We start from the raw sequence: 15,472 nt of genomic DNA on the forward strand, positions 1-15,472 counted from the left end.
TCTCTCTCTCTCTCTCTCGCTCTCTCTCTCTCTCTCTTTCTGTCTTTATCTGTCTCTGTCTGTCTCTCTCTCTCTCTTTCTGTCTTTATCTGTCTCTCTCTCTCTCTCTCTCTCTCTCTCTCTCTCTCTCGCTCTCTCTCTCTCTTTCTGTCTTTATCTGTCTCTGTCTGTCTCTCTCTCTCTCTCTCTCTCTCTCTTCTCTCTCTTTCTGTCTTTATCTGTCTCTCTCTCTCTCTCTCTGTCGCTCTCTCTCCTCTCTCTCTCTCTCTTCTCTCTCTCTCTGTCTCTCTCTCTCTCTCTCTCTCTCTCTCTCTCTCTCTCTCTCTCTCTGTCAGTGGAAGTTGTTTGTGGTCAGGAAGTGTAAATGTGTCTCAGTGCTTCTTGAGCAAAACTCTTAGCAGAGCACATCCGCCCTGTGAGTCTTGTAAAAGAGTTCAGAGGGCTTTACTGAAGGACACGGGTGAGGTGAGCTTCATTCTCTACATTTCTCTGAAACCATCATCACATTAGATACTATAAATCACCTCATTGATCGTGTGCTGCTTGTAAGGGCAATGCGAACATGCAAACCAGACATGCGGCTTATGGGGGATTTCATGAATGACATGTAAAAATGAATTCATTGCTCATTTCTGTGGCTGGTTTTGACAGACTATTTTCAATATTGCAAACACTCACTCTGGTCCTGTCGTTTGGACATAAATACTGAGAAATTCATAATAAGGAAATAAGATGTTCATTGCAATGTGTCGTTTATATTTTCTTTTGTGTAAATGTTGAACTCAAGCAGCTGGTCTGCAGACCTTCCATTAAAATAGCAGAAATGAGAGATTCAGCGTTCTCACACACACGGCTGTAAGTTGTGGTGGTTTTGTGGTGTCAGAGCGGCATGGATATGACGGCTAATGACATTTTTTTAATCTCTACAGACGCACCTTAGACTGAAATGAGCATTTTCATACTCTAAATGTTGGATCACATGTTGTATGGAATGGATGCTCATGATGATATAGATGTCATTTGTTTTCTGAAATCTCTTTCAGTCTCTTGGAGCTTGTTGGTTGAAATTTTTGTTCTACGTGGGAGGAGACAGTGTTTCTAAACGTCGATCTCAAAATGGACGCCCTGCTCATCACAGAGGACAAAGACTGAACACAAGCCCTTCCTAAACTCCTCATCATGACCATCTAAATGAGAAGACTATGGAGAATATAGTAGACTATCAGGAGTCTGAGCCTTACCTGGAGGCCCAGCAGTACATCGAGAGAATGAAGCAGGAGGACGAGGGCATCTCTATGAAGAGCGTGGGTCTGGATGTGTCCGATCTCTCTCCGACCGTGTTCCCGGTCTCTCCTCTCTCTCATGCCACTGTGCAGTGGGACGCTCCTGAAACTCCCGAGACTCCCGCAGAACCCCCGTCTCCTGGATCCCACCCTGAACTGGACTACGCTGACGGACCAGGATTTGACTGGACCTTGAATCTGCCGTCTGCAGACCTCAGTTATATCCCGCATCAGGATGGCGTGTTTGATTTGCCGGCTGAAGCCGAGTCAGAAGAGGACGTCAGGCTTGCTTCTTCCCAGGTACTGTATATTTGAGCCGAGCAGCGGAAGGACCTTGTGGTTTCTCTGGTAGACATGTTCTTGTGTCAGTAACCGGGGACCTGCTTTCTTTATATTTATATTTGTGTGCACTTCAGAATGTGGTTTAATATATTCGTACCTTAGAGGAACAGCTTTTGAAACGAAAAGATTAATTTTTTAGTTCACCATTTAAGGCTGGAACATTTTTTGAATGAGTTGGTTCAGATTTGACCAAAAGATGCTGAATGTTTGGGTGAAGAGAATCTGTTCTGATGTTTTTCGCCCGACAGGCACGTGATGCACAGATATCAGATTCACAAACACAGATGGCAGCTTCACATGAGGAGTCCTCCACATCTTCTGCAGATATCACAGGTAACGTCTCAATGCTTAAAGCTGATGTGATTTACAGTATAGAAGTGCTTTAAATCATATTGTTCAATGGGTGAGGTTGTAATTGTTTGACGGTTGTGAAATGGCCATGTGTTTGTCAGCTGTGAATGTAAAGCTGTTTGCTAACTCAGTCGATTTGGCTTCCTCTTCAAGTGTCTCGTTGCATAACCTTTAAAATGTGGTCACATGCACACCAGTTTCCCATCAGCCTTTACATTCTTAGAGGTTTGGACTGGGTGTTGTTCTGGAAGGCCTTTTTGTGTTTTTAGAAAAAGAAGCCACAAATACTCTGAGAACACTGAAGTGTTCTTCTGAAATCTGTAATGCAAGTGTTTATCTTTGCTTTTTCCATCAGATTCCAGAGCAGATGTGGCTGAAGAGCATTTAGATCTTTCTGATGGTGCTCAGATCCTTATGGACACAAGAGACTCAGAGATTCGACCAGTTCAAGAGAGCTCACCGTCGCAAGAACACGAGGAACCCGGCATGTTAGTCCTTCCCAGAATGCTGTTCACCCATGAGAAAAGCACAGATTCAGGCAGTGAAGAGCACACAGGAGAGTGGACTGAGACCAAAGCCAACGGAGAATCAGCAGATGCAAGAACCGGTCCTCAGGATCCGATTGAAGAACCTGAGGTTGTGGAGAAGGAAGAGTCCAGTCCTCCAGCGGTCCGGTCGGATCAGTCACAGAACACCATCACAGATCCACCCGAGCCGCTGTCGGACCTCACCAACGGTTCGGTGGACCTCAAGGAATCAACACTGACACAAGAGCCAGACAAGATGAGCACATCCGTTACAGCGACAGAGATGAGCCCGAGTAATGACATTCATGGCTTAGGCCGAGCGAAATATAGAGAACAGCTGGTGATTTCAGAGCAAAAGGTTGAGCCTGAAAACGGTCTTCCAGCAGAAGCACAGGAGTCTGAGCCGAGAGAGCCGAGAGAGCCAGGCGAGCGGGAATCCCCGGAGCGGGTCTGGTGTTCAGATGAGCAGAAACCCTGCCAGCAGACGCCAGGATCAGAGTCCAATGACCGGACACATGCAGCGGAAGAGGATATGACATCAGAGCAGCGTATGACATCAGCGGAGGATATGACATCAGAGCAGCGTATGACATCAGCGGAAGAAGATGTAACATCAGAGCAGCGTATGACATCAGCGGAGGATATGACATCAGAGCAGCGTATGACATCAGCGGAAGAAGATGTAACATCAGAGCAGCGTATGACATCAGCAGAGGATATGACATCAGAGCAGCGTATGACATCAGCGGAAGAAGATGTAACATCAGAGCAGCGTATGACATCAGCGGAGGATATGACATCAGAGCAGCGTATGACATCAGCGGAGGATATGACATCAGTGCAGCGTATGACATCAGCGGAAGACGATATAACATCAGAGCAACGTTTGACATCAGCGGAGGATATGACATCAGAGCAGCGTATGACATCAGCGGAGGATATGACATCAGAGCAGGATATGACATCAGAGCAGCGTATGACATCAGAGCAGGATATGACATCAGAGCAGCGTATGACATCAGAGGAGGATCCAGATAACCCCGTGGGTCGCTGCATGAACGGCAGTGCTGAGGTGGGGAACCGGGCCGAGGCTCAACGCTTGGCTGAGAGGCTCTACAGGCTGGACGGGTTTCAGCGCACAGATGTGGTCAGGCATCTGGACAAAGAGTAAGTCTTTACCTGGCATTGATGAAGTGTATGAAACTATTTGTGTTTCGACCAAATCTTCTCATTTGCCTGTTCTTTTGATAGCAACGAGTTCAGTCGTGCTGTTGGGGAAGAGTACCTCAAGTTCTTCGACTTTACCAGCCAGACTCTGGAGCAAGCGCTGCGGTAGGCTTCTCATTCCCAGTAAATCTGACCAGTGAGGACATGCATCTCCGTCAAGAGATCGCTCAACTGTTTTTGGGCTCATCCTGATTCTTAGGTCGTTTCTGAAGGTGGTTGTTCTGACGGGTGAGACTCAGGAGCGTGAGAGAGTCCTGCATCGCTTCTCCTCTCGTTTCCAGCAGTGTAATCCTGAGGGATTCTCCTCAGCGGGATCTGTGCTCACGCTCACCTGTGCCGTAATGCTGCTCAACTCAGACCTGCACGGACAGGTGAGTCACGTCTCCTTCATTTATAGTGCTTTTTACAGTACAGAGTGTTTCAAAGCAGCTTTACAGTGATAACAGGAAAATAATGCAACAAAGATAAGTTTTGGCTGTACAAGCAGCTCTAGAAGAAAGTCATTGTCCAGCTTAAGTAAGTTTTTGGTTATTACCTTAGGGGCCGCTTACACGACACCATTTTCAACTGAAAACAGAAAACTTTTAATGCGTTCTGGCCATTTGAGAACGCAAACTTAAATAGGTTTCAAAGTGCAAGTTTTTGAAAGCGAGTTTTGAAAGCGATACTGTTATCATCTCCGTGTAAACTTCAAAAATGTGAATCTGTGAAAACAGTGACGGCGTGCACATGTGTATTACGTGTTTAGTCTCTAGGCATACGCGTTTGAATCGCCAATTACTTGTCTGGCATGAATAATACAGCGTTTTTAGCCGTTTTCGCTGATCCGTCTGAACGGGAATCATTTTGATAATGTTTTCACCTGTACAGAGGAAGAAACGTTCCTGTTTTCAGTACATCATTGTCGTGTAAATGCACCCTTAGTTCATTTATCGATACAGCAGCTCTAGAGAAAACAGTGATGTCATCGTTCAGCTCAGTTCAGTTCTCATACGATGTTGTAAATGCAGGCTGATCAATAATATTAAGAGTAATAAGTGTCCCCAACTAAGCAAGCAGTGGTGAGTCTCATGTGTTACCCACATAGAAAAAGGGTTAGTTTAGACCCCAAACATTTGAACGAGGAGTGCATTTGTGATGTCACTTGATCTTGTAAGAGCAATCCTTTACTTGTGTCGTCAGAATGTCGGGAAGTCCATGTCCATGGCTGAGTTTGTGTCAAATCTGAACGGCATGAACGGAGGCGAGAATTTCAGCAAGGACTGTCTGAAGGTATGTTTGCCAAATCTTCATGTGTTGCATTATTAGCTTCACTGCTGTGGTGGTCAGTAGTGATTCGGGTTCTTCTGTCTCTTTCAGAGTCTCTACAGCTCCATCAAGAGCGATCCACTTCAGTGGGCCGTGTGAGTAAACCTGCAGTGCGGATCTGACTTCTGATCTGCTGCTTTATCTGCTTTATATCTTGACTTGCTGTTTTATGATTTTACTTTCGTGTGTTACACCTATTTTACAGCTTGTGTTTTATTCTTAGATTTTTACATTTTTTTGTACAGCACTTTGGTCAACTTTGGTTGTTTTTAAATTGTGCTTTATAAATAAACATTGTATTGTATTATCTCTGTTCCCAGAGAGGATGAGGTTCTGGCCAAATCCCTGATGCTCGAGCAGGACTTGGACCAGGACGGGCACCTGCGATCGAAGAGTAACCCCTTCCAGGATCTCCCTCACGATAGGAAGGCCACGGTGTTCCAGAAAGGCTTTTTAAAGCGTAAAGCACATGCAGACATTGATGGCAAACGCAGTGAGTCACAATGTGGATAAAGTCAAGTCTCATGTACAGATATGATCAAAGCTACATATATGCAGTGGTCGATCTTGGGGCTGTTTACACCTGGCCACTTCATTAGTTTTCTGTGATCGGAAAGCTATCCGATCGTGAAAAGGCCAGGTGTAAATGCCCTCCGAAACGCATTCGAGACGGATTTGAATCCGATCACTCAAACCACTTCAGGAGGAGTTCTGGGCCGCATTCCAGACGAAACTGGACAAGTGTAAATGCATCTAGTTATTGAAACCACATATGTAAATTTTACTTCTCCCAAAAATGCTAAAAAATAAACACGTGAGAGCATGTTATAGGCTATACGTCATGTTATAGCCAGATATGACGACGCTACTGGAACACGCATCGCCACAGACGAGCAGCTGAGCATATCAAGCCAATGTGCAAACTGTCGCAAATCAAAGTGAAAGTAAGTCGCAGACGCTTTAACACACAATCATCTTCATTAAAAGTAAAGAACCGAAATGATCTTACCAGGGCTGTTTCCGCTCTCTCTTAATGCGGTCTTTGATTTTGACATTTTAGCTGATGATCAATAAAATGCAGCTCATATCTGTTGCTTTCGGTGACGTGCACTCCATTAAATCAGCATTTAGCGCGGGAATTGAAGATCGGATTTATATCCGTTTTGCAAAAACACATTTATGTGACCAGGTGTAAATGGAATCGTTTTGTTAAATCAGACAGCTATCCGATCTGAGAAAACGCATGAAGTGGCCAGTGTAAACAGCCCCGAAGAGGCCATGTTCACCAGACAACGTTCAGACGCATTTCTTTCCAGTGCGTAGGTTTGATTTTGACATTGCTGGGGGACATTTATTTACTGTGACTTCTCAGGTAATGTCAATGGTATGACCCATTTCAGATGCAGCCACAATTACAACAACAGCGGTTCCATATGAGTATATTTGAATTGTTTGATCATTATTATAGGTAGGGACGATTCAGTAATCACTGGATATTGGTAAAGACATGTCCCTAGCGTCTAGCTGCCCTCGACTAAATATTTTTCTAGTTGACTAGTAGTCGTCCATTTAAGCGATTATTCAACTAATCGCGCGTTTATATTAATAAGTCATAAATCATAATATTGAGCTTTTAATTGCCTATATAATACATAGCCTAATCAGCGCTGAAACACACGCTTAAAGCTTGCCACAGCGCACCGGCAAACGTAATGATTATGAATAGGAGACTGTCAAAACATTTGAATAATTAATTGATAATGTTGTTTTCTGTGTGTTCGGCTGCAGAGATTAAGTTGACGATGCTGACTCGTCATCTCCACATTAGTGGACACGCCTATATGCAGGTTTCATACGGATTACATAATCTGAGAATATTTATTTTCCTATTGAATTGGTTCATTTAAAAGACATATATAGCTTTCTATAGATACAGTATATTTCTCATGTCTGTGAGGCAAGTATAGGCTACACTGACGGCAGAAAACGCATCCTGTTTTCTTTATTTTACAAAAGCACAACGTTTTGTTGTTATTGTGAGTTTACAGAAATAAAAGTAGACTCTTTACAGTTTCCATTACTCTTATATGTATGACCAAAAATGACGGAGTATTTGTAAAGTTGCTGCTACTTACATGATTCAAGTGATAAGCCATATTTGAGGTTAGGGTTGCCGTTAACGATCTGTCCGTCACAGCCTGTGTGATTTCGCCACTTCCTGTGGAGTTTTTTTTCTGTGACTGACCAACTAATAACATTTTGGTCGACCAAACCTCTTCTAGTTGACTATTGGAGGCCAGCCCTACTAAATTTCCCCCTTGATCTCTTTGCTTTGGTAGCTTAACTGATCGATTTTCAACAACTACAAAAAATAATATATTGTGTGCATCACGAGACTGTTGTCTCAATGATTCTATTGAATCGATAAGCGTGCGCATCAGAGGAGTAGCACCGTCATCATCAACCGTCTGAGACCCTGCTGCTGATGCTACTTCTTCATCCTCAATGTCTCCTTCGTCTTCTTCCGATGATTGGTGAAAATCACTGTATTCATCAATTGTTTGATTAGTGTTTATGGCCTCTACCTCATCGCCGCGTCCACTCGCCCAAGAACCACACTCCCATGCTTCCAGTTGATCACTATCCCAGGCCGTCACATCGTCATGCTTTCCGGTTGAACCTGTTGTGTAGAAAAATAACAAAAATCTTAATGGTCCGGTACAATTTGGATTTTTAAACTTTTGATAATGTAGTTAGTCTTACCGTAAAACACAGTCGTGTCAGGACTGGGCTGCTGACTGCTTGCCCTGCTGGTAGATGGACGGGGTGACTGGTTGACAGGCGGGGTACCAGGGGAAATGACAGGCGGGGTGGCAGGTGGGGTGTTAGGTAGAATGGCCGGAGGGGTGGCAGGAGGTGTGACAGGAGGGCTGGCAGGTGGGGTGATAGGACTGGGGGGTGGGGCAGCAAGTGGAACGGCTGGTGGGGTACCGGGCGAACTAGAACCGATGGTCTTTCTCAAAGGTTCACCGCTTGGTCCAGCACTCTCACCGTCATCATCATCTTTCGTAAGATCTACCACAGCCGATACTGCGAATTAAAAATTTAGTTAAAATAATTGAAATAAGTTCATTTTTAATTAATAAAACAATATAAAAGATAAGTTCTCACATGCATCATTAATGGCTTGGAAAGTGACCAATTCAATATTCGAGGTATTCGAGCCTGGAAAATATAAAACCTGTTTATGCATGAAAGACAATTTGGTGAGCTGATTTTATACACACAACCATGAATAATAATAAAACACATACGCATGTAGCATGCAATGTAACCTGTATTTCGATCCTTCAGCCTTGAGAGCGCGACTAGCGCTTGAATCTAAAATGCTTGTTCTTTTAGCAAATTTGATGACACGACCCGCCCCCCCCCCCTATATTCTTTTATTCCACAAAACTATCAGTCCTCGAAAAAAAAAAAAGCATACTAAAAGCATTACTGCTCTGAAGCCAGACAGAAATGATGTTGTTTGATAGTATGAACTTATAGTAGCAGTGGATGTATTTAGAAACACAATTTCACCATGTTCACCGAGCCGCTGACAGTCAGACAGTCCAACAGTTCATCACCACCGCTGGAAACACTAGACAAAAACTCAAACTAACTAGTCATTTTTTTGTCTAGTCAATGAGTTGACCATCTTGACCACTCTAGAGCACATTTAACACGCTGATCACTAATTGAACTGATTTGCAGCTCCGTGGGGGAAGCGAAGCTGGAAGACGTTCTATGCCATGCTGAAGGGAATGGTGCTTTACCTGCAGAAGGTAATCGCCAGAGACAGATGACACACGTCGTCATGTTTTGCAGTGCTTTAGTGACATGTCTGCTTTTTATACAACCTTGCCAAAGCATCAGTACTAATAGCAGTGAAAGCTAGATTGTTGAGCAGTGTGTGTGTGTGTGTGTCCAGGATGATTACGGGAAGGACTGCCAGAGCTCAGAGGAGGTGGTCAGTGTTCATCACGCTCTGGCCGAGCGAGCCCTGAACTACACCAAACGCCCGCACGTGTTTCGCCTGCAGACGGCCGACTGGAGAGTCTTCCTCTTCGAGGCTGCGTGAGTGTGTGCGTTTGAGGCTGCGTGAGTGTGTATGTGCAGATTCTCTTCAGAAGCATTAACAGTCAGATCTGAGTGATGATCGTGTGTCCTTCAGGTCCACGGAGCAGATGAACTCGTGGATCGGCCGGATAAACCTGGTGTCGGCGCTTCACTCCTCTCCACCGTTCCCTGCAGCGGTCGGGTCCCAGAAGAGGTTCTGCCGGCCCATCTTACCCGCGACACAGTCCAACCTCACACTGGTAACCGTTCTCTTATGTCTGGGCGGTACGGTGGCCCAGTAGTGCACAACACAACAAAATGTAAAAAGCAAACATAAGTTTACAACACAACGAAATTAAGCCACATTAGGGTTAGGTTAGGAGGATGGGGGGGGAGGGTGTGTGAGAGAGGGGGGGAGGATGGGGGGTGTGAGAGGGAGAGAGGGAGGGAGGGAGGGAGGGAGGGAGGGAGGGAGCGGGTGTGAGAGAGAGAGAGGTGGGGGGGAGTTTGGATAATTTTACTGACTCGGATCTTTGAATCTTTGAGTTATTTCGTTCATTTCAGTAGAATGTATTTAAAATGATACGTTAATAGCCAAATTCCCCAAACACATCAAATGTTTATCGCATTTAGAATAAGAAAAAAATTGCAATGCAAGGAAAAGGCCAAATTATGTGAAACAGAAAGGATTCATTCATTTATCTGGGTCTTCAGGCGATGCAGTCTGTTAGTTTACCTCACCTCCTGATCTGAGTCGTTCGTTCATCCCGTGAGCCTCATAAACTGAGCTATGCAGTCTGTACCGGATACAGAATTGATAAGTTCACATTTCGAGTCTTCGGGTTCGAGTCGTTCGGTTTTATGTCACATAACTGCATGTTGATATTAGCTATATATAGGTATCTTTATGTGACCTTAAGTGATTTTCCCCATCATAGATAAAGGTTAAAGCATTACCAACTCTTTAGTACCACATTCATATGGAAAAGAACTTGAATTTGGGACTAAAAGTTAGGCCTAACAGTAAAAAAAAAAAAAAAAAACGGACAATGTGCTTGTTTATGAGAAAATTTGGGAATTATTAACTCATTTATGTGTCCAGCGCTGTCACATCACGTCATGTGACAAAAGAACGAAAGAATCAGAAGAATCAGACCCGAACAATTGAGAGACAAACTAATCATTTCTCTTTCCGGTACTGACAGCTTAGCCTCTATGTGACTGACGGGAAGAACGAAAGACTCCGAGTCGGACCCGAAGACTCGAGAGACGAACTAATCATTTCTGTTTCCAGTACAGAACCCAGGATGCTGCACATGCGAAGTCAACACAAAATTAACGAATCACTCTCTGAGACAACTCGGTAGTCCCGAGTCATATTAAAGATTAGTTTATCGTTCATGACCGACCAATCGCTACTCGGGTCGCCTGAAGCCCAACGGCACGATATATATCTGCGCTGCCCACGAATTTTCTGTCCCTCCATTGAAAATCTGTGATGGTTCAAAATGTTCATAAAGAGATGGTAAAAAAAAATCCATATGAATGGAGCAGTTTAGTTCAAGTCTTCTGAAGAGACACAGTGGCTATGATGAAAAGACGAAATATCTTCATTTCTGTTCTGAAGATGAAAGAAAATCTTCTGGGTTTGGAATGACATGACGGAGAGTAAATGATGACAGAATGATCATTTTTGGGTGCACTGTCCCTTTAAGGCCCGCTCACTCTAAGAACAATAACTATATTACCGCGCACACCACCAAGGAGGGTACGATTGTTTGTTTATTTTAAGCACACTGCAGTTGCGTTCTGTGAATGTTCAGTGAGCACAACTGTAGTGCGCACTTAAAGTTGGGTGATTTTGATTGGCTGTTGATGCTGTCGACGCTCGCAGTGATTGGTCCACACACACACACACACACACGTCTCTTTCACACTGATGTTTACTTCTGACCGTAGCTCTTCATCTCTAACCCAGCTTCCTTCTTCATTAATTTCTTTAGTTTCACTAAAGGTTTCACTTTCTTCCCAAGGAGAAGCAGGTCCAGTCGCACGGGTCCATGTTGCTGAGCTTCCAGCGGGATCTGTGTGTTCTCCAGGAGGAGATAGGGTCAGAGAGCCGGAAGAGCAGAGCCAGAGAACAGGAGGAGCTCCGGCAGAGAGAGGAGTACCTGCAGTACGAGGTGCAGACACACACTCACACACACACACACACACACTCACACACACACACACACACACACACACACACACACACACACACTCACACACACACCCACACCCACACCCACACCCACACCCACCCACACACCCACACCCACCCACACACACACACACACACACACACACACACACACACACACTCACACACACACCCACACCCACACCCACCCACACACACACCCACACCCACCCACACACACACACACACACACACACACACTCTCACTCTTTCAAACACACTCTCACACTGGCTCAAGATGACCATAAAAACAGCTTGAATTGAAAGTTTGGTTATTTTGTGGGTGAACTCTCCGTTATTTTGCTTAAAAACAAGACAAGGCCACTGATCGAGGACATGTTGGCAGTGTAATATCTTATACCTGTGGACCCACACCTTCCCATTGTCATTAAGCCACGGCCCAAACTTTTAGGAATTTGGACCAAGCAAATGTGTTTCTCAAAAATGGTTAACACACATACAAGTACCGTCCCACTTTAATTATACACATAAATTGTAAGAAATTGTAACACTGATGAATAAACAGGTAAGGCTATTAAATAGAGTCCCAAACTAGTTTTTGTTATGTGATTGAATGATGAAGACTGGAGACTCGTCACAATCCAATCTGCTTTCCTCCTTCCCGGCTGACGAACTCTATACGTCACTGGCCCAACCCACTCAATTATTGTGTTGGGTCCCTGCCAGGATGCCAGGGATTTAGAAGCAGCACACGAAACCAGGACGAGGATCCGATCTCCTGGCTGGAATTCCCGAGCTTGAGCGGGTCGGTTATAGAGGCGTTGCTGTGCACGCTGGGCCGAGGCTAGATGTTCTCGCACTAATGGCATGACTCGGTCAATCTTCTGTCTCATATCTCATACGTGCTCTATCACTGTGGGGAGGGCTGACGTTCCCATGCATCCCGGGCTATGTCGAGGAGACCTCGCGGTTGCCGCCCAAACAACAACTCAAAGGGGGTAAACCCTGTGGAGGCTTGAGGGACTTCACGGATACCAAAGAGCATGTACGGGATCATGAGATCCCAGTCACGTCCGTCCTCAGCTACCACCCGCCGTAACATCTGCTTTAGAGTCTGGTTGAAACGCTCAACTAGTCCGTCCGTTTGGGGGTGGTAGACTGAAGTACGGAGCTGTTTGACTCGCAGTAACTGGCATAGGTTTTTCATGAGCTTGGACATGAACGGAGTGCCCTGGTCGGTCAGGATCTCGGCCGGAATGCCCACCCGGTTGAACAGAAGAAACAGTTCCTTGGCAATGTTTTTCGATGTAGCCTTACGAAGGGGTACAGCTTCGGGGTACCGGGTTACATAATCCACGATGACGAGTATGTGCTCGTGGCCCCGGGCAGACTTCGGCAGCGGTCCCACTAGGTCCATCCCGATACGCTCAAAGGGCACCTCGATAATTGGCAACGGGATAAGTAGGCTGGGGGGAGGTTGTAGTGGTGATGTTCTTTGACAAGTTGGGCAGCTTTGGCAGAACCGCTTCACCTCAGCGTCCAGGCCAGGTCAATGGAACCGATCTCGGACACGCTGAATTGTGTTCTTCGCCCCTAGGTGCCCTGCCATTAGGTGTGGGTGGGCTAGCTCCAACACGATTTCAGTCTTGGACTTCGGCACTACCAACAGGTGTTTCTCCTCCCCCCGCCATTGGGCGACACAGTAAAGCAGGCCACTTTTCACTATGAAGTGTGGGTAGGAATGGGGGGCTGGATGTTGGGCTTCTCCCTCCACCTCCCTAACCTGTGACCAACAATTCCGTAGCCTATCATCCTCTCGCTGTTCGCGTCCAAACAAGCCCCCTTCAGTGATCTGTTGGAAGAAATCAGTATACAGATTAGGGGGCGAATTTTGTGACTCACCATTTCTCTCACTGTCGGTGGCCTGCAGGACTGGTTGGCTAGCAGTCCGATGGTGGTTCCTTTGTTTTCGGTGACTCCTGTTTCGACTAGCTGGTTGTATGGTGGTTGAAATAATAGCTGCTCGAGAAGGATGGGATGAGGATGAGTGGGCCCGAGAGTGGGCCCAAGACTTACTAACTGACAGCAAAACTTAAGAAAGAACAAAGTCTTTGCTGAAGAGACAACTGCTTTCAAAATAAAAGTCTCGCATCAGAAAAACATTACGATTAACTTTTTCTTTGACTTTGTCTGTCTCATCTCAGACATTTAGGGTCGCTATTACCTCTTGTTTTGCTAGTTTTTAGTTCTGTTGAAAGCAGTAGCATCATATGGCTGGACACACAGATATTAAAAACAGCATTATAAGTTCCTTTAATGGTCATTTGATTAGATGAATGGTCAGGTGATGTTTAGAGATCCTCAGTTTAATTCCCCTGCAAAACATGCTTTTTCTTACTTAGTATTTTTGTCTTGTTTCCAGTCCAAATATAAAAAAAATCTTAAATCAAGATGCATTTACTAGATGAGTAAATTAGCCTATGTCTTGTTTTCTGGGGATATAAATGAAAATGAAAATTATATTTTAATAAATATATAATATATCTAAATATATGTTGCTTAAAATTATCTGCCAATGGGGTAAGAAAAATAATCTTAATTCAAACTGAAACAACATTTTTTCTCTTACCCCATTGGCAGATAATGTTGTTTGTTATAAGCTATTTTGATTTATTTCCCCAGAGAGCAAGACATAATATCGTATGGCATTTTATTAATTTAGTAAATGCTTCTTGATTTAAGATTTTTTTTTATATTTGGACTGGAAACAAGACAAAAAATACTAAGACACTTTGCAGTCTCGTTACGAGGTGTACCTGTTGTGTGTGTTTTACAGAAGTCTCGTTACGAGGTGTACCTGTTGTGTGTGTTTTACAGAAGTCTCGTTACGAGGTGTACCTGTTGTGTGTGTTTTACAGAAGTCTCGTTATGAGGTGTACCTGAGAGTGCTGGAGGCCTGGCAGACGCTGTCGGACTCACCGGTGGGAGACCGGCTGATGGAGCTGGATCAGGGATTGTGGACAGGAGTGATGGACGCGGAGGACGAGGAAGACCCCGGGATGAAGAGATCGCACTCCAGTCCGTCTCTGGAGTTAGAGACTCCTCCTCAGCCCGTCGTGAAGGTCCGACGCAACATCTCAGAGAGACGCACATATCGCAAGATCGTCATTCCTCGGAGGAACAAGGAGATTTGAAAACTTTGAAAATTGTAACGCACAAACTGTCAAGACATGCTTGAAGCGCTTGAACCCTTTAAAGTTTGACATCATTTAATATATTTTTATAGTCTATCTCTTCTAAGGTAAAAATAGCAACAACTGTAGTCTTTTTAAATATACAGTATTTTTGCACAAAGCTCTTATTATTTGACCCTCTTCACACTGTCCACAAGAGGGAGATGTTGCTCAAGATTTTTAAAAGAAGGACAATAACTATCACACTTCAGTAAGAGTGTATTGTGTGGTCAGTAGAACCACTGTAAACAGTGAAGAAGAGATGTTTGAATCATGGTGATAAAGAGATCTCTGATAGTGCCACTGCTGAATGGCTCTTGTGTACCGAGTGTTTGTGAATATCTCATATCCTTCCATTTAAACCAGAACCCGTGATTAAGAGCAGAAGCTGAGGATCTGTGTGATGGATGGTGCCTTTAGGCTCAGGATGTGATAAAGATCTGAAAAGCCGATATCAGATAAACGCACCTGTTGACACGTAAACAGATTGTGAGGAAAAAACAATCAAAGTGTCATTGAGTCAGAAAATGAGTGAACACCCCTCAGACAGACCCAGACTTCTGCAAGTGCTGATGTGTGATCCTCAATATGACTAGACTAATGATTTTGTACTTGAGGAGCCGCTGAATAAACTTATGTTCAAGAAACCTACATGAACATACATTACACATAGTGTTAGAGAAATTCTGCAGAAATTAAGCATGAAACCTGTTTTATAGCTTCCACATACTACAGCTCTTGTGTGTGTGTGTGTGTGTGTGTGTGTGTGTGTGTGTGTGTGTGTGATGCGAGCAGAAGCTCAGTGCCAGAGCCGTGGAGCGTGATGTGTGTGTGTGTGTGTGTGTGTGTGTGTGAGAGAGTGAGCTCGAGTTGTTCAGTGTTTTTGTTCCTGCACGT

The 15,472-nt window shown here is 44.6% G+C and overlaps 1 protein-coding gene across 1 annotated transcript; it reads left to right on the plus strand.

Annotated features, from left to right (window-relative positions):
- The first annotated feature begins 326 nt into the window (after positions 1-326).
- LOC311294194 (uncharacterized protein) lies at positions 327-15,226 on the plus strand. Its single transcript, XM_084414914.1, has 14 exons — positions 327-465; positions 1,044-1,583; positions 1,874-1,958; positions 2,332-3,670; positions 3,755-3,835; positions 3,930-4,101; positions 4,913-5,002; positions 5,090-5,133; positions 5,359-5,531; positions 8,795-8,865; positions 9,012-9,157; positions 9,255-9,399; positions 11,173-11,322; positions 14,261-15,226. Exons 2-14 carry the CDS (start codon positions 1,203-1,205, stop codon positions 14,534-14,536), a joined length of 3,153 nt encoding a protein of 1,050 aa, XP_084271040.1. The 5' UTR covers positions 327-465; positions 1,044-1,202; the 3' UTR covers positions 14,537-15,226.
- Positions 15,227-15,472: the final 246 nt, after the last annotated feature.

Source organism: Rutilus rutilus (genome assembly GCF_951802725.1).
Source record: "Rutilus rutilus genome assembly, chromosome: 7".
Classification (NCBI taxonomy): Eukaryota; Metazoa; Chordata; class Actinopteri; order Cypriniformes; family Leuciscidae; genus Rutilus; species Rutilus rutilus.

What these genes read in the sequence shown, in the direction of transcription:
- LOC311294194 (XM_084414914.1), top strand. Translation starts at nt 1,203, where the DNA reads ATGGAGAATATAGTAGACTATCAGGAGTCTGAGCCTTACCTGGAGGCC. An exon ending in AGACATTGATGGCAAACGCA is followed by an intron (nt 5,532 to 8,794) that starts GTGAGTCACAAT and finishes ACTGATTTGCAG; the next exon opens with CTCCGTGGGGGAAGCGAAGC. An exon ending in GTCTTCCTCTTCGAGGCTGC is followed by an intron (nt 9,158 to 9,254) that starts GTGAGTGTGTGC and finishes TGTGTCCTTCAG; the next exon opens with GTCCACGGAGCAGATGAACT.